General features: G+C 37.0%; 1 protein-coding gene across 1 annotated transcript in view; it reads right to left on the minus strand.

Moving 5' to 3' along the window:
* The window catches only part of dock11 (dedicator of cytokinesis 11), a 120138-nt gene that overhangs the window by 76781 nt on the left and 23206 nt on the right, over positions 1 to 20151 (minus strand). The window contains exons 12-27 of the mRNA XM_062994093.1: positions 17889 to 18116; positions 15511 to 15633; positions 14635 to 14717; positions 12773 to 12895; positions 12598 to 12674; positions 11678 to 11862; positions 11497 to 11562; positions 10051 to 10143; positions 8600 to 8723; positions 8396 to 8517; positions 7749 to 7832; positions 6231 to 6320; positions 5086 to 5207; positions 3057 to 3126; positions 2379 to 2495; positions 1186 to 1257 (exon numbers count right to left, since the gene is read on the minus strand). Of these exons, the coding sequence (XP_062850163.1) occupies positions 1186 to 1257; positions 2379 to 2495; positions 3057 to 3126; positions 5086 to 5207; positions 6231 to 6320; positions 7749 to 7832; positions 8396 to 8517; positions 8600 to 8723; positions 10051 to 10143; positions 11497 to 11562; positions 11678 to 11862; positions 12598 to 12674; positions 12773 to 12895; positions 14635 to 14717; positions 15511 to 15633; positions 17889 to 18116 (1779 nt within the window). The remainder of the gene's footprint in view (positions 1 to 1185; positions 1258 to 2378; positions 2496 to 3056; positions 3127 to 5085; positions 5208 to 6230; positions 6321 to 7748; positions 7833 to 8395; positions 8518 to 8599; positions 8724 to 10050; positions 10144 to 11496; positions 11563 to 11677; positions 11863 to 12597; positions 12675 to 12772; positions 12896 to 14634; positions 14718 to 15510; positions 15634 to 17888; positions 18117 to 20151) is intronic.

Consider the following 20151-nt stretch of genomic DNA (forward strand, 5'->3'; position numbering starts at 1 on the left):
CATTTACAGGCCTCACTATGAGAACACCCTGTGAGTGCAAACTGCCACAGAGATGGCATGACACACCTTTCCTTAAACCCTGGGCTTCCTTATTTCTTTTTTCTGAGAACTGGGTTGACTCAGACGTCTGGAGCAGATTGGTATGTTGTGACAACCAGTTCTCATATCTTCGCTTTCACTGTTCCATCCACATTCTCTCATGTGTTTGTGTTTTTTATTTGTATCTTTGTTATTTTGGCCATTGCTTTTATTTGCGATTGTTCCTTTTTTCTAGAGGCCTTAGTCAAGCCTTAGTCAAGCATCCTGCATGTTTTATTCTTGCAGGTGCGGGCTTTACCACCTACTTCATTAGGAAAGTGCGGTCCGTGCTGTTACAAGATCATCATTTTTGTTACTCCGAGTGTGTTTCAGTGTGGGTCAAGTTAAGGATATTGCACTCAAACCTTTCATGCTGAAATACAACATGCACCCTCCAATACACTCTAAAAAATATACTTATACACTTTAAAAAATAGTAAAGCCTGGCCGCTCAGGTGGCGCGGCGGTAAAAACACACGCTGGAACCAGAGCTGGGATCTCGAATACATCGTATCAAATCTCAGCTCTGCCTTGCCGGCTGAGGCTGAGCAGCCACATGAACAACGATTGGCCTGTTGTTCATATGGGCGGGACTAAGCCGGATAGGGTCTCTCTCTCTCATGATTACGACCTCTGCTGGCTGATTGATGGCGCCTGCACAGAGATGAGGAAAGAGTGCTCTTAGGGTGTGTCCCTCCATACACGCAGCTAGGCTGCACTGCACTCGTCAAAGTGTAGGTGATAAAATGCATACAGCATGCTGCCCAAGTAAAGCCTTAATAATTGATTGCTGACTGAAAAAAACAGGCAAGTGAGCAGCGCTTACTACATGAGCACCATTAAAAGACTGCACTGATCAAACTTGGATTTAGAACGTAATTATTAGAGTCTCTGCTTCGATAATTATGATCAATATGTAGTGTGCCTGTTAGGTAATAATACCTTATTTGTGAGGTTTTTAAGCGAGTGTATGTTGTAAGATGAGGTACATAGCACCAACCTTCATTCTGTTGCCTTCAAACAGGTACTGTGTGTTAGGTTATAATACCTTATATATGAGGTTTTTAAGCAAGTGTATGTTGTAAGACGAGGTTAAATAGCACCAACCTTCATTCTGTTGCCCTCAAACAGGTACTGTGCCATTGACTTGGCGATTGCTTCAAAGAAGAACCAGGAGTACTAAAAATGAGAAGAGTTAAATTATCAATATTTGTAACCTATTTGTGTAAAGAAGCATATGCACACACAAACAGAATCACGCCATTTAGGTTTAATTAATAATTGAGTACAAAACGTCAAAATATAGAAAAATGAGAAGTTGAAAAGTAAGAAGTGGAAGATAAACTAGTGGAAATAAAATTTACAAGTGAGTATTAAAACTTAATAAGACAAGCCCCAAAATTCAGCAATTGAAATATTGGCAGAGATTATAGTTCTCAATATGATGATGCTATTAAGAGCTCAGGTTTAGCAAACTGTGAGTAAATGGTGTAAAATGTGTGTAAAGAGGCCAACAGCGCCACCAGCTGTATACAGTTCATGTATACAACAGTCAGTAATACTCATCTTCCCCGACTTTAAAAATCTATTACAGCATTTGTGTAGAACTGAATGAAAATATACATCTAAGTCTCAGTAAACAGAATAATGAATAATTATTCATTATTAAAGAATAATGATTGATACCTACAAGCAGTTTTGACATAATTGTAAGTTTAAATGAAAAACAACCATGTCCATGTGCACTGTTATTCAACCCCCAGTCTCAGTACTTGGTGGAGCATCCTTTTACCTTGATAACAATTAATAAGCAGTTTTTTTAAACTTCTGACAAATTGCTGATCCATGTGGCCAAACAGTTCCAGTTTTGAAATAATCACTTCATAGAACTGTGTCCCAGAATGCCGCAGGCCAATCTGAATTTCTTTAGTCATATTTCATGCGACCCTTTGTGTGTTTCTTGGTCAAGAAAGCTTCTGGACAATACTCCCAGTGGTGTATTGCACTTTTTTAAGGTCAGCTGCAAACTCGGTCATGTTAAATCAGTGTTTTTAATGTTTGTTTCCTGTGGAGAATGTTATAACTTATTTTCTACTAGGGAAATAAACAAAAAAGACATTTGTACAGCAGTGTGAAATGAACTGATTTTACTTTTTATGTTCTTTTTGCTTTAAGATGTTATAAACCCAAAACCAGTACAACTGCTAATGGTGAAACAAATCTAGAAATTTGATCATTGCATTAGGTGTGATACATTTTCAGTTAGAGAAGTAAACAAAGCACGCAGGCTAGCACATTACCTTCAGTAGCTTGTTACAGGTGTTAAAGTCTGCAGTCTGCTTGAGAATGGCCGCCACAGTTGTAGCTAAAACTTCATGCAAGTTTCTGGACTCTGCATTGTTTGTGAGATACACATACTACAGAAAGAAGAGAAAAGACAAGACAAAAAACAAACATAAGCATTACAATGTAAGTGTCAGGGTTGCTGTGGGTCCAGTTTACCTGGGATCCCTGGCACAATGCAATAACACAACCTGGACAGAATGCTAATCACGGGGTCTCAGCCAACCCCCCCCCCCCCCCCCCCCCCCCCCCCTCTTCCCTAGACATAGCCAATCATGTCTGTATTTATAAAAATCCTGGGTTAGTGAAATTTCCTGCTGTGCCACCAAAGCACCCACTGTCTGACATCTAGAACTAGAACTGACATTTAACCATATTAAGTTATTTAATATACTTTCACTGCATATATTCACCAAATTTTACATACAGTGTATTTTGACATATAAATATTAACAAAAAATGATGTTAGTTTAACAAAACAAATGATTTAAGAAACAAATATTCAGTTACTATATTCTGACTATGCTGCAAATTAAATATAAAATGATTTCAGTCTGCACTAGCAGTATTTTTACCTAACTAAAACAAAATTGGTTGAGCACTTGTTTCCTCCACTGTATATGATCATAATTTACCTTGAGGAATGAGCGCAGGCAGTTCTCCAGACCTTCTTCATGACACTGGGACACAATATGAATGATCACACTGTGGAAAAACATTAATGTCCATTACTACTCCAATCCACCCTCCTAACTGTTAACATGTTAAAGATGCAAATTACCTTTAATGCACATTTAAAAAATTTAATAATCACAAAATGTATCAAAAAGTATCAAACAACTTAAATATTGAATGAATTATTGTTATATAATGTATTTACACTATAATAAATGTCATAAAAAATTCCACAATATGGCAATATTTGTGTGAATACACAATGATGCCGCAAAAAAATACATGACACATCTGAACCATTAAACACATCTGTGTTTAATAATTTAAGTTCAAGTGTTAGCCACAACTATTACATAAAAGAAATGATTTTCTGAGTGCTCTGTTGCACAAAGCATGGCTTCATGTGGAGGAGGCCTGCACAGAAAACTGACCTGAACTCCACTGAACACCTTTGGGATTAGATGGAATGTCAATTGCAAGCCAGGCCTTCTTGTCCAACATCAGTGCCTGTCCTTACAAATGCCTCTTTGACTGAATGGGCACACATTCCCACAAACACACTTGGAGAAAGCCTTTCCAAAATAGTTAAAACTCCCTATTGTCACACTGCTTGCGGTTTCTGATGATACCGCTGAATATAATGGCGTGGTGTACTGCATTTCCCAGGAAACAGCGGGCGATCATGTGGCACAATCGGCCAGTGCAGAGGGAGTCTGCATCACCAGTGTACTAATTAACACCCGAAGCTAATTTCTGAATGTCTATAAGCGTGATTGCAATAGGTATACTTTGCGAGGTTACTGCCAGTTATTATTCTGCATACTGAGCATTTTTGCATGTCAAGATGTTTCTAAGTATGACCCTTTTGCCCGGTATTGTGACTACGACTTTTGTGTTTGCCCTTGGATTGTGTTTATTCCTAGTTGATTTACGTGTTGACCTACTGCTTGGTTTTAACTACTCTTTGGATTACCCTTGTACTTTGAACTGTTTATAAAATGTCTTTTATTCTGGATGCCCTTCTTGAAAACCTTTCCATTTTATCCAGGCTTGGTTTGGGACTGGCACTGAAAGCACACTGCCAAGTGCACCCCCCAATGGCTAGGTGGTTTTGGCCACCCCCTCGGATTTTAGCCAATCTGGTCCTTGCAGATGCCCAAGTGGTTAATAACACCTTTGATATTTGAACCCCTGATCCCCAGATCTCAGCAGTAGTTGGCTAAGCATACTTGCTACCAGATTTTGTTTAAATGAAGGGCACAATCACAAAAAACTGTGTGTTCAGGTGATTAAACCATCTGATATAGGTGCAATCACATTTCAATTCACATTTACATTGCTTCATGCAACAGAAAGGAAATATTTCTTTAAGTTCTTATAGCTCAGATCATGGAGGTGTAGTGTACAGTTATACTGAAGCATCAGGTTTCACATCAATCATGTCCAGACTGCCAATCCCTGCTTCTTAAAAGCATCCTGATAATATGATGCTACCACTATATTTTACTGTTGCATTGAGCTGGTAATTAAGCTTTGTTAGGTTTATGCCCCACATACTCTTAAATTTAAGGTGAAAGTCACACAGTGGACTACTTTGTTGGACTGCTCTGTACTCTTATGCATTTTTGAAATGTTTTAAAAGCCATTTTTGCAGCACAACCTTGCAATTTTTTTCTACTGTTAATTTTAAATACTACATCTGTATACATTACAAATTATTCATTTCATTTTCATCAAACGCTTTACTTGGAAACACTGGACATAACGCAGAAACACCCTGGACAAGGTTCCAATCCATCGCAGGCCTTCAGGCATCAAGTCATATCCAACCATGTCTGTGTAGACGCCTGGCCAGTTGATAACAGTGCCGAAAATCATGTCCGAATCTCAGCAATGGTGGGGTATCATAATAGACCACTGCACACCTGAGTGCCACATTAAAACATACTTTATCTGTAAAATATTTATAACAGACCTAGACTGACTCACCGTGTGGCATTAACAGCGATCTCTTGATGCTCTTTGCTGGCCGTAGTGAGGACCTGAAAGAGCTGGATGAGCACGGTTGGCAGGAACTTCATGATGACCTGAGTCTCCACAGCATGCAAGCACTGCCACACCACCAGAGAAAATATGGATTTTATAGTAGTATAGTAGGTAATACTTGAGTTAATAGGTAATACTTGAGTATAGTAGATAATACTTGGTTTATTGAGGTTGTATTAATGTATTTTCATTTAAAGTTTATAGACAAAAATAAAAACATCTTGCATTTTACTAGTGCTACACCAAAACATCAACTGCTCAATAGATCAGCCAAATGTTTTTAAATGTCAGCATCAGCCAGTGAAGACTGTAGAAACAAAGGGGTTTATCTTTAATCAGCATCTTTGGTGTAGATAATGAAATTATATTCGTGTGGTTGCTAGCCCATGTTTATCTTCTCAAAGACAATGCTAGGTAAGATACATTACTATTATTATTACACACTGTCTGTGTCTCTGAGCCACACTATGCAGTACACCAACAATGTACTGAGATCAAAGCAGATAAGCACCATGTCTAACGTGTTTGTGACCGTGCGCTGAAGCCTGTGCAGTGTAAAGTCTGTACACAAACCACTGCTGCATTAAATACAGTCAACAGCACTGTACAAAATGTGGTAAAAACAGGAAATTTGCACTGATAACTATTTATTTAGATTTCTAATGTGTCAATTAAAAATCAAGAAGCTTTACCAATTCCATAAATATTCTCGCTCTTTGTTATTTTACTATAAAGCTGTGATTTGTTATCAGTCTGGTACAAGTATATAACTAAAAACAGCACCTCAACTTTATTGAAATTTATAACCATACACTAATGATGCCAGCAACATGGGTAAACAGAACAGGTAACAGGTGATGCTGTCATTGTAATAGGGATGGACACTCCTCTCTAGACAAAGAGCGAGGCGAATCCCCACACACCTGGTAAAGAAGACACTAGAATCCATTTGCAGATAATAATAAAATAGTAATATGAACTTAAAAAAAAAAAACATCAAGTTTTCAAACTTGACAAAACTAGTTTTAACCTTGATTTTCCCCACATCTGTTTTTTCCTTTGTTATACTTCTTTAAAAAATAACTCACTTTCAGGTATTTGATGAGCTCTGCTGGGTTCCCTTCAGAAGTTGACCTCATTACTTGACAGTACTGGAAAAAATTGTTGAGGTGCAAATCCTGGATTGGATGAAGTAAAAAACAGTCATTAAAGTGCATACAAACAGTATTTACACTTTATATCTATTATAGTATAGTATAGTGCTGTATAGTATAGTATTGTATAGTGTAGTGTATTATAGTATAGTATTGTATAGTATAGTGTAGTACAGTATAGTATAGAGTAATGTTATACAATACAGTATAATTTTGTATTGTGTATGTTGTGTATAACAGTGTAGTGTAATACAGTATTTAGATGTATAGTATAATATAGTATAGTATTGTATAGTGTAGTATAGTATTGTATAGTATAGTACGGTATAGTATAGAGTAATGTAATACAATACAGTATAATTTTATATTGTGTATGTTGTGTATAACAGTGTAGTGTAATACAGTATTTAGATGTATAGTATAATATAGTATAGTATTGTATAGTGTAGTATAGTATTGTATAGTATAGTACGGTATAGTATAGAGTAATGTAATACAATACAGTATAATTTTATATTGTGTATGTTGTGTATAACAGTGTAGTGTAATACAGTATTTTGATGTATTGTATAATATAGTGTAGTATAGTAGTGTAGTATAGTATAGTACAGTGTAGTTTAGTGTTGTATAGTACAGTGTAGTACAGTGTAGTGTAGTACAGTATAGTATAGAGTACTGTAGTACAATACAGTATAATTTTGTATTGTGTATGTTGTGTATAACAGTGTAGTGTAATACAGTATTTTGATGTATAGTATAATATAGTGTAATATAGTATAGTGCAGTATAATATAGTGTTGTATAGTATAGTGTAGTGCTGTATAGTATAGTATAGTATAGTATAGTGTAGTATAATATAGTATAATTTTGTATTGTGTATGTTGTGTATAACAGTGTAGTGTAATACAGTATTTTGATGTATAGTATAATAGTGTAATATAGTATAGTGCAATATAATATAGTGTTGTATAGTATAGTGTAGTGCTGTATAGTATAGTATAGTATAGTATAGTGTAGTATAATATAGTATAATTTTGTATTGTGTATGTTTTGTATAACAGTGTAGTGTAATACAGTATTTTGATGTATAGTGTAGTGTATTATAGTATAGTATTGTATAATATAGTGTAGTACAGTATAGTATAGAGTAGTGTAGTACAATATAGTATAATTTTATATTGTGTATGTTGTGTATAACAGTGTAGTGTAATACAGTATTTTGATGTATAGTATAGTATAGTTTAGTATAATACAGTGCAGTATAATATAGTGTCGTGTAGTATACTGTAGTATAGTGTTGTGTAGTTTAATATAGTGTAGTATAGTATAGTGTAGTATAGTAAAGTAAGGTGTAGTAGAGTAATATTGTACAATACAGTACAGTAAAGTATAGTAAAGTATAAAATGATATGTGTTTATTGTATCTATGTTACCTAGTATGAGGCAGCTCACCTGAGTGTAAATTGTTGATGCTGCATAGGTCTTTACTTTAAACAGTGGCTTGGCGTTCTCCACCCACTTCATATCTGGTAATGACTTGAAACAGAAAAAGAAAATCATTTACATATTAACTTCAAATTTTATATAATCTTGTACTTGGAAAAATGCATTAATGTACAACTGCATTTATACTATACTATTTATATTTATACTATTTATGACTTTTTTTTTTAGTTTGTTATTAAGTTGCAATTGGTTTAATCGTGTTGTAACCCAACCTTAGGTCATACATACTAGCAGTAGGTTTAAAGATCAGTGTTATTATGTAGGGGTTGAATAACTATTACATGGCAGTATTAAAGAAAAAAAGAAAAAAATATTAGCAAAATATTCAGCTTTTTTGTTAATTTGCTGTATCAACTGATAAAGAGTTAATTTAAAGCAAAATCTAGCTCTGGAAGTTTAGCTTAGCTGAGTTATATATTTTTTCTTTTTTTGGTTCTTTTAATTTTGGGTGGGGGGGGGGGGGGGGGGGGGTATTTCTGTACAAAAAATTTATCTTTGAAAGCCAAAGAAGATCATTTCTACAGAAATGCAAAACAATATTTGTTGTACTATAGGGCTTCTTTATCACTGGAGCATCGAGAGACTGAATCTACCTTCTTGGAGTCTTGGTTCTTGTCGCAGAGGTAACCAGGAGGTAAACTGGCAGAAACAGGAAGCTGCAGATCTGAAGATTGTATCCTCCCATCCTTCAGCAGTGGCGCCCAGGCATATCCGACTGTAAAACATAATTAGCTGTTGGATGGACTAACTCATTGATTAATAGTAATGCAATTACACATACACAGAGCCAGTCTTACCCAGTGTTTCCACTCCCTCTCTCTTCTTGGAGCTGGCTTTGTTACTCAGCTCACAGCTGATGTGGTAGAAGGTAAAGAGGATGTGGTGCTTCTCATGAATGTGGACTGGCAACTCGATTTTAATCTACAAACAAAAATAATGATTAATTTATCATGAAAACTGGTGACTGGTGAGAGTTGTCATTTTTTATAAAAAAATATTATTATTCATTTGTTATTTGCTATTCATATATTATGCAATATTATAATTCATTTCTTGTTCTTAAACAATAACTGATTAGAATTTGAAGGTTTTCAAAAAGGTATTAAAATGAATAAAAACAAATCTCCCTTCTGACACAAGGTGGCAGCCCATAAACATAAAACCTTCAACAATCAAAACCTCCAGAATAAAGGCGATTTATTAACTAATACATTATTTATATATATTTATAATACGTCAGAGAGGGAGCAATTATTTGTTTTCTTAATTAACATACTTCTAGTACATATATTCACCTCCCATCACAAACATGACTGCAAAAAAAATTATTTTGGACACCCCAGATCAAATGTTTTTTATGGGTCATTAAGTAAAAACAGTCACATCAGGGAGCTTTTTTGTAATATTGTAAAGTTTGTTATCTGTAAACAATGTATTTATTCATTTTTGCACCCAGTGATTCTGGAGAAACCAGACCTGTCATAACCCTGGCCAGGATAAAGCGGTGACAGAACATGAACAGTAAATTAAAAACAATGCAATAATGTTCGCAACCCTGACCAGGATAAAGTGGTTAGTAAAAATTCTGAATATATATTATAATTTATATAACATATACATTTTATTCTTGAAATGCTGCAAGTGTTTTATAGATAGTTGTAAATACAACTATTGCAAAACTATGGATTATTATGGATCTTATTTTTTAAGCTTAGGAATTATGGACACACAGCTGGTTATTTCAACAAAATGCCTTAGAGATATTGTATTTCAGCAGATACCTTTATCTAAAGCGACTTATATTACAGTTTACAGTCTGAGCGATTGAGGGTTAAGGGCCTTGCTCAAGGGCCCAACAGCAGCAACCTGGCAGTGGTGGGGCTTGAACCACCGACCTTCTGATTACTAGTCCAGTACCTTAATTACAATGTGCAATATTTTTCCTATGTGCAATTATTTGTAAATATTTTTCAGAGTTTTTTCCTGACTTATTATTACTATACATTGTTCTTCTTATTGTCTATCTTTTTATACTAAGTGCTGTACTATCCCTTCGCTGCTGCAACAATGTGAATTTCCCCACTGTGGGACTAATAAAGGATTATCTTATCTTATCTTATCTTACCTTTAGCACCAGGCTACGGCTTGCCTTAGGATGAGTTTCTAGTCCATCCTCAATTCAATCTTAGGAAATGTGTTAAATTTTTATGTACTTTTTAAAATTTCAGTAATCAATAATAAATTTTACCTCATCGTAAAATTCCGGGCTTTGGTTATGATGCAGCACAGCAGCAAAAGCACTAGAGGTGAGGAGTGACTCCCCTGGCTTGCCGTAGATACACTACAATAAACAGGAAAATGTCAGTTGGACAGCCACACTGTAAAGCATCATGCATCATGTTCCAAGAAATAGAACATTCTCAACGTATTGTCTGCCTGGCTAAGAAATGATTTTTAAAAAATCTAGCATTTAGGGGTTAAAAGTAAGAAAATGAATGTTTATATTTATGGTTTTGTCTTGTATTATCACTTTCACAACATTTGAAATTTAGCTATATATGGCTGGAGGGGGATCATTCAGTCATCATAAGCTTAAGCTTGGTTTCCTTTAGCTTAAATTTCATCGGATAGGTATGGCAGATAATCTTATATGCAAATAATACAGGATATCCTCTGAAACTTTTGACATTACCCATAAACACCCACTGGCCACGCTCACTTCACGAAGAACATAAACAGACATTGCAACATTCACATCAAACATCAGAATGGTAGATGTGTGATCTGAGTGACTCTGTGACTAATTTTTGTGATCAAAACATTCAGTGAACACTACAGCAGCAGGTACAATTGTCCTGTTAATGAGAGACGAATGGCCATACTGGTTCAAGCTGTACAAAGGCTCTATTAACTAAAATTACCAGCTATCCAACATATGCCTGCAGTCTGACTAAAATTGCACCCCAGCCCCATTCCAGATTGTAGGTACACAGGACTATGCCCATTTTGAGCTAAGCCTAAAACTGATTGTGAGGGTGGCCCAGCCACCATGTCTTTGCCTGCTAACATCACACTCAGACCTTGTTCCAGGGGTTATTACTGATGAAGCCTATACAGATACCCCATCTGTACATTTTATAGGGTTCTTTAGGATCGCTCTTTAGCTGGTAGGGCTGAAAAAGAATCTCTTAAAGGTGAGCTGGACAGTTCTGAGAAACTACTAGAATGATCATGATTTGGATGGAGCTTAAATACACTTTTGCTGTTCTGAATGAATGAATTCTTTCAGTTGCTTTGATTAGGAGTCGCCACAGTGGATAATTCGATTGCACATTGGATTTGGCACAGTTTTTACAGGTGCACTGATATGTCTCCTCCCAATGGCTAGGTGATTTAATGCCATGTTCCTTCTGTATTTGTAAGCCCGGCTCGGGATTCCATCCCCCGGCACTCAAGGCAGCATGGGTCTTACCACTGCGGCACACAAGCCGTGCTCTGAATGAATGAAATAATTAGCTATTAACTAGCCAGACTGCGAGGGTGGCTGACATGAAGATTTTCTAACTTGCATAAGCAAAAATAAACAAGACATTTTTCTATATTAATCAATTACATTTTATGCAAGTAAAAAATTAAATTCTACATTTAACCAAAAGAAAAAAAACTATGTTAACATAAAACCCACAATACACACCTTCAGTGGGCCTGCACCTTCTTCATCTGTATCTCTAAACTGAACAGACACAGCAATGTTCCTGGCCTACAGGACGAAAAGCAAAAACAGTAACAAAGAGAGTTTGTTTTGAAATCTCTCTTTCACTTTTTATTGGTCGTTCTGTTTTTCTGTATGTTTGTACAGAGCTGTTCACACTTACCTTGGCAAAAGTCTTTTGGTTTTCGTATTTGAGCTGTTGAGGATAAATGTAGAGGTGATTCTTATAGATGGTGAAGGGGGGATTGTACTTTGCTTCCTCAGGAACAAACTCTTCCAGTTCCACAGACACTTTTTCACACTGTTCATCAAATGGTTTCACTGGGATGTAGGAACTGGTGACTGAATCTAAGAAAGGAAAGTAATCAATACATCTGACAGTATGCAGATTATGAGGGGCATACATATTGCATTGCAGCCCACTCTGAAAAAATATGGGCCTGCAAACTAACTGTATAAAGGTAAGGTATTGTAATATTTGAAAAATAATCTACTTTATTAAATACATGATATTTCTAAATCTAATGGCTGCCATTCTTGACAATAACTGTACACATAACCCAAACTGTATGGTATTTTCAGCTGCATGTTTTTTTAGTGGCCAAACATCTGCAACAAAGGCAGTCAAATATTTTACAACATATCTGTGATTTTAGAATACAGTATAAAGCTAAAAATAACACTACTTCTAGAATGTGTAATAGGTCCACCTGCCTTACAGATCGGCAGGGGGCGTCGGTTGCAGTATCATGCCCACCTGTCATGCCATTATTGACCAACAGGTGGCATAAAAGCGTAGATGTGTATTGGATTACCCTTTGTTTATCCTTTCAAATGTTCTTTTTTTCTTATGCCAGCTGTTTTATGACATGTGATTTTGCTTTGGGTTTAGTAGTAAGTGCATAGCAAATTGTATAGATTCGACAGGCCTCAGGAGCTATCTCTAGCAGTGCCACAGCGGAAAATGGCCTCTAGTGATAATGTTGACACAGAGGACATAGGGAGTTGATTGCTGCGTTTGTCACAGTGAACTAAAAATAGAATCTGAAGGGAAAATTACAATGCTGAATTATGAAGTCTTACTTGGCAGGTGGGGTGACACACAATCAACTGTGACGTTTAGTTGTCCTGGAATAATCTGCAGCTTGCTTTTTTCTGGTCTAGCAGAAAAAATAATTCACCTTAAAATGCTGTCCACAGTGAATTACAACCACAACTGACATGCATACTGCGGCAAACCAGAAATACACACACTTACTTCCTGATGTCAAGCAGTAGCTTGATAAGGTCTTCAGTGGAGATTTTACTGCTGTCTTGGCGATACAGGGGTGAAAAGTGTCCCTCTGTGTCCAAACTGCCCTGATTGTCTTTAAATACTTGCCTGCAACCACAATTAACTATATGGGCAAACATATTTGGACATCCTCCTAAATTAGTATTTACACCCCTATGTAAGCACTGAGTTCTATTTACACCCATTGATAACTGCCAAACCTATTATATAAAATAAAGTATATGCTTTCAACTCTGATGTAACCTTTTGGGAAAAGGCCATTTCCTGTTTTAGTATGAATTTGCCTCTGTATACAAAACAAGGTCCATAAAACATGTTATGTTGAATTTGGTGTAGAGGAACTTCATGTGCTCAAGCTCATGGTCAAGTGACCACATAAATCAAGTGACTGATAAACTCTAGCTAACTCTGATATCTAGTTTATAAAACCACAATTGTTCCTAGCTGTTTCCCCTCATATATAGAACCAGTTATGTCTTTGGTCCACTTCTTTACTTTTTGCTTTATAACTGGCAATTTACCCATAATAATGCATAAAAATAACTTTATAATAATATGCTAAATAATAATAAGGTTTCTTATTGCTGCTGTAAATGCTGGCTGGCGAAGGCAGCTGTACAAGTGGTGGATAGCTCACAAAGAGCGCAGAAGATCTCTGTGACACAGAGCACGTGTGGTAGAGGAGGTGCGTGCTAGTCTGCGGCTCTTCTCGGTCAGGGCAGGGGTGGTGCAAGCAGCAGAAGAGTTACCATCAGGAAATGAAAACGACAACATCGGTAGAAAAAGGAAAAATACAAAAAGCAAAAACAAATCAATAAAAGTATGACAACAAGGCCGCTCAGGTGGCGCAGCAGTAAAATACGCTAGCACACCAGAGCTGGGATTTCGAATACATCGTACGTTTGGCTGTTGTTCATACAGGGTTAGGGAGCCGGATAGGGATCTCATAACTGATGCAATTACGACCTCTGCTGGCTGGTTAATGGTGTCTGCACAGAGTAGCGGAATAATGCTGATCAGGGTGTGGCTCTCCGTGCACAGGGCTGATTCGCACATGAACTTTACTGCTCAGTTGCTCACTGCTGTGTCAGTTCGCTCTCCTCAATCAGGGACAGGGGTCAGCACCAGTAGGGAGGAAGCATAACGCAACTGGGTAAAAATTGGATGCGCTAAAAATCGGGAGAAAAAGGGGAGAAAATGCATAAAAAGAAGTATGACAACAATACTTTCCCAACATGACTTCCCACAATTTGCTGAACAAATCATTTAGAGATTAGGAAATACATTTACAATGGTTGACATGTACTAAAAACAAGAAATAAAATTCTTACATTTTTATTAAGTTCAATATAGTTTAATTGTCATTCTGCTGTGAAAACAGTTTTTGTTGTTCTTGTCATGTTTTCCTTTTACCTCATATCTGCCCGCTTGTAAAAATGGAATGTCACGTGTCAGATGCTGACTGGTAGACCAGTGATGACATTGTCCTAATGGCAACTGACTGTCTACGCACTTATCCCATTTGTTGGGCCAAAAAAAGTTGCCTATAACTATGAAAAATACAAAATGTTTGTAACAACATGAATTTATTTTTATGCTAATTATATCTGAGTTGCTTCCGGTGATTGTTTTATTTTATTGTTCCACAAATTAGAAAGCATATAATTTATTTTATCTAATTGATTTTAAAGACCCATTATTAGTGAATGTGGATATCCATGTTACATGTGTAAAACATTGTATGGTGTATCAATATGGTTTATTATTATTATTATTAAAAGACTTAATTGATTTATGTAGCATTTCTGTAAATGGCACTTGCTTACTTGGCAGCCCAAGCAAAGGGCATTCTGTATTGCCCAAGTCGCTGGCATGTCTGCTTAGCTGTTTTCAAAACTTTCTGAACTGTCTGTGGGTGAGACACAGAAAACAGAATAGCACTAAGACAAAAACATTTAAGAAAAATACAAAAATATGCCTTTTAAATCTGTATTTAAACAAAAATACTGTCAGGTAACATTTAATGAGATAAAAGTTAGAACTATACCAATATTTAAGTAAATCATTACATACATGCATTTTACTCATACAAGCATATTTAATCTAAAGAGATTTCTCAGCTATATAAAATAGTTTACACTGTAACAACTTGTGTCAAAATGCATGAGAGTCATGCCCGCACGGCTCTGCAGACAGGTATTATTTCAGCTTGCACAGATGGCAGAACTTGTCATACAGTTATCACTAACAAGGCCACCCATTTAAATGGATGATGTGATCGTTCATTTCTATTGCTTGGCCCTCTAAAATGTTCTTTCATTTAACCTTTCACATGCCAACACAAATTGAATCATCATGTATGAAGGATTTATTTGCTTAGATTTGTATTTGTTTAAATGTTGATTGTAAAATTATGGGTATATAAAATTAGAACTGATCACTTTGCACCTGGTGTTGTAAAAGCTACTTGGGAAAAACAAAATAGATATAACAAATACAAGATTTCCAGCCATGCTGAATCCTATTTAGACCATCTTAATTTTAAAGAAGAACAGAACGAGTTAAAATTAGCCACCAAAAATGACGAATAACTAAGTAGTCCTATTTAATTGGTCTAGCTTCAAATCCCACTCTTCAGACCAACACCATCTGCAGTAGCCCCGAATTATGCACCCTATAAGTTACCAGCGGGTCGTACACACCTTGCTCATGTCTGATGTCTTAATGTATGGCTCAGCACAGTGCGTAATGCCGTTCAGCAAAACTTTCTCCACCCGAGCCACCAGAATTATGTCTGTGTGAGGGTTGGTCACAGAGAAGAGTCCCTGTAGAACACAAATACAAACATGCACCATGGTGTGGGGGTGCAGTTAGGATCCAAACATTACAAGAGTAAAATGTCTCTGTTGAACATCCTACTGATAGCTTTTCCTTTTCTTTTATTCCTTCTTTTTATAAGTGAGGCATGAACAGTTCCATCCTCTTTTTCCATAGTTGTTTTGCTCAGTCTTCATTCTGAGTTACATAACTTCCAGTAAGACCAGTCATATTTTGTATGCTGGCAGTAAAAAAAAACTGGGCTGTCTGGGCTCTCGCTATGATTTACAGTGCAGTAAGGGTCTGTAAAATAATAGCATTCATTAATTAAGCTGCAGCTCTGGCCTTACATCCCCTCTACAACTGTGTCTTATACCTCTAAATGTAGAAGTCTTAAATCATTTAGCAGACAGAATGCTAACAAAGTCTTCATTTGCTTAGATTAATACAAAATCAGTTACTGTACCATCATTTCTGGCAGCACGCAGTATTTTTTTTTTTCTTAGTTAAATTGTACAGCACATTACAAAACTATTGAATTGCATTTTTGCTTTCATTTTGAGCTTTTATAGGACAAATAAAAAGGGCACTCTGCATCCTGCGGATGTGCAATTTGCTTTAAGGCATAGAGTTGCCAGGTGTTCGATTTTGGAGCAGCTGGCTATTTTAATCAGCTTTGCTGTCCACATCCTGCCTGGACAAACTTCAACATGCTGCAGCTTGATAAGTTAATGTCATTATTGTACTGCACTGTGGCTGCATTGTACATAATAGCCAGAACACAGACAGTCGTATGTCTTCACTGCCATCATGCAAAATAGTGGACTGAAGCCTTTGTAATTGTAAAGTTTTGCACAGATAAGAGGTCTTCATTTACATTTGCGGCATTCGGCAGAGATTTTTATTCAAAGTGACTTACAGTTCAAACAATTGAGGCATAAGGGCCTTGCTCAGGGTCCCAACATTGGCAAGTTGACAGTGGTGGGGCTTGCAATAACAAACTTCTAATAACTAGTCCTGTACCTTAACCACTGAGCTACCACTGCCCCTAAGGGTTTTTGGATCTCTGCTATCAAATTTGGGCACTGCTTAGATCAGGGCACGTATATACACTGATCAGGCATAACATTATGACCACCTTCCTAACTGACTGGTCTGCGGCTATGCAGCCCCATACGCAACAAACTGTGATGCACTGTGTATTCCGACACCTTTCTATCAGAACCAGTATTAACTTCTTCAGCAGTTTGAGCTACAGTAGCTTGTCTGTTGGATCGGACCACATGGACCAGCCTTCGCTCCCCACTTGCATCAATGTGCCTTGACAGTATCGCCGGTTTACCACTGTTCCTTCCTTGGACCAGTTTTGATAGATACTGAACACTGCAGACCGGGAACACCTCACAAGAGCTGCAGTTTTGGAGATGCTCTGACCCAATGATCTAGCCATCACAATTTGGCCCTTGTCAAACTCGGTCAAATCCTTACGCTTGCACATTTTTCCTGCTTCTAACACATCAACTTTGAGGATAAAATGTTCACTTTCTGCCTAATATATCCCACCCAGTAACAGTTGCCGTAATGAAGAGATAATCAGTGTTATTCACTTCACCTGTCAGTGGTCATAATGTTATGTCTGGTTGGTGTAAATCAATATTTAAAACTTTGAGAGTCCTAGGACCACAGTGGTCTCAACAATTATGAAATAGAAGAGGCTTGGCACAACCATGAACCTTAACAGTGTTAGCATCTGGGTGAAAAGGGCCTTGGTTTGCAATGAAAAAAAAAACAAGTCACTCTGAAAAAGCTTCAGATGTTCTGAGCTAAGATGGGAGAATCTGTTGGATGGACAACTACCTACAGTATGCAGCGCTGCATAAATGAAGCTTTTAGAGCAGAGAGGCAGGATGGAAGCCACTATTGAGTAAAAGGCATGTGACTACCAGCTTAGAGCTTGCCAAACTGCATTTAACCATTGACCATTTCTCTGGTCAAAAATTGAACCTATTGGGCAGAAAGTAAGCACTACATTTAGAGAAAAATGGTCAATGCACATCACCTATGGTAAAACATGGTGAATTATGTTATGGGGTTGAGTATCAGTGCCAGGTACAGGTAGTCTAGTAAAAACTAAAGGACAGATCAATGCAGCCAAATACAGAAACATCATTAAACATTTTCTCAGAGCACCCAGACTAAGCCCACATTTAAACCCCATCAAAAATATATCAAGAGAACACAGATCTCAGACTTTACCACCTACCTGGGTTGGAAAGCGTAGAAGAGACTCTGACACCCTCTGGATAAAAGCTGAGCCGCTGACTTTGACGTCACTCACTGCTTCTTTTCCCTCTGTCTCGGTGGGTGTGTGAGTTGCCTCTGTCAACATCTCTCTCACACACGGTGGGTTTAAGTCTACATGAAAGTCTGCTGAAATCTTGCAGCCTTTGCTTACATCAAATAAAGCCAAACTGATGAAGAAAGGCTCTACCTGAATTTAAAAATAAATAGGGTACATGATAGTGACAAAAACTCATATTATGGCAATAGCAACACACATTACAAAAAACATTCTGGACTTTTAATGCTTATTGCTGGGTGAAGGGAAAGTTTTCCAACCAGTATAATGTCTGTCTGCATTCTTTCCTAATGATTTATTTAATGCACGCTGCTGAGAGGAAATGTGCTCATTACTGTGGTTTATTAGCTGTCCTAATGCCAAGCCAAAAAAGGCTTACTTAGGTTGTGTTTATTTAGCAAGGGTGCCTTTCTGCTCTAATCTCTTTGAAGTAAGTAAATGCAAGTCTAGAAATGTCTGATTAAATGTATGATGATTTGGGCTCCTAAGTGGTATACAAGAAGAGTGGAAACTGTTATAGCTGCAAAAGGGGAGCAAATCCTTATACTTCTGTCCATATAGTATAATTGTGTTAGTAGAAGTAAAAAAGAAGGAGGATGGCCAGCAACAAGATGGATGCATACAATTAAAAGGAACGATAAACACTGAGCGCCTACACAAACAATGATTGGCTTGTTGTTCAGGGAGAGTGCCGAAGGGGATTCCTCATAACTGGTTCAATTACAACCTCTGCTGGCTGATTGATGGCGTCTGTGCGGAGTTGGGGAATAACGCTGATCAGGGTGTGGCTCTTCGTACACAAAGCTGATCTGCCTATAAACTCGCCTCGTGCAGGTGAAAAGATGCAGTCGGCTGCTGCACATGTCGGAGGGGGCGTGTGTTACTCACCACTCTCCTCAGTCAGAGTGGAGGTCAACATTAGTCAAGGTGAAGCGTAATCAGGTAATTGGATACGACTAGGTTGGGAGGAAAATTGGGGAGAAAATGCCTGAAGACCTGAACAAAGCGCTATTCATGTTGTGGCCTGGATTCAGAATTAATATTGCGGCACTAAATAATAATAAAATATATTTTACATACTTTACAACTAATTTTACAACTTTAAGTTCATGTAGAATTATTATTATTTAAATTTGTATATTATTCATTGTCCTAGCATTTTGCAATTGTGGTTGTACATATTATCAACATAAATACAAAAATAATGTACTGGTCTAGAGGCTGCTTGTTCAGATGGTTTTGTTATGCGGATTTGGCAACCCCGATTACAACCCCTGGCAAAAATTATGGAATCACCATTCTTGGAAGATGTTCTGTCAGTTGTTTAATTTTGTAGAAAAAAAATAAATCACAGACATGCCACAAAACTATCATTTTTCAAAATGTCAACCTTCTGGCATTAAGAAACAATTAAAAAAAGAAACAAATATAATAGTTGTGGTCAGTCACAATTGCTTTTTTTAGATCAAGTAGAGGAAAAAAATATGGAATCACTCAAATCTGAGGAAAAAATTATGGAATCACTCTGTAATTTGCAGTTTAAAAACAAAACATCTGCAGCAGATTAGATTTGCTAATTATTCTTCAGTTTAAAAAGAGTGCTTACACCTCGGAGAGCTGTTGCACAAAGCAGATTGTCATGAATAATGGTTCCAACACAAGATATGTCAGTTGAAACAAATGAGAGGATTATAAAACTCCTTCAAGAAGATAAATCATTGTGGAATGTCGCAAAAGATGTTGGTTGTTCCCAGTAAGCTGTGTTTAAAATCTGGACCAAGTACAAACAAAATGGGAAGGTTGTAAAAGGGAAGCATACTGGTAGACCAAGTAAGACATCAAAGCATCAAGATAGAAAACTTAAAGCAATATGTCTTGAAAACAGAAAATGCACAACAAAACAAATGAGAAACAAGTGGCCGGAAAGTGGAGTCAATGTCTGTGACAACTGTAAGAAATCACCTAAAAGAAATGGGATTTACATACAGAAAAGCCAAACAAAAGCCATCATTAACACCTAAAAAGAAAAGAACAAGGTTAAAGTAGGCTAAAGAAAAGCAATCGTGGACTGTGGGTGACTGGATAAAAGTGATCTTCAGTGATGAATCGCGAATCTGCATTGGGCAAGGTGATGATGCTGGAACTTTTGTTTGGTGTCTGTCCAATG

This window comes from Trichomycterus rosablanca, chromosome 4 (genome assembly GCF_030014385.1).
Source record: "Trichomycterus rosablanca isolate fTriRos1 chromosome 4, fTriRos1.hap1, whole genome shotgun sequence".
NCBI classification, from domain to species: domain Eukaryota; kingdom Metazoa; phylum Chordata; class Actinopteri; order Siluriformes; family Trichomycteridae; genus Trichomycterus; species Trichomycterus rosablanca.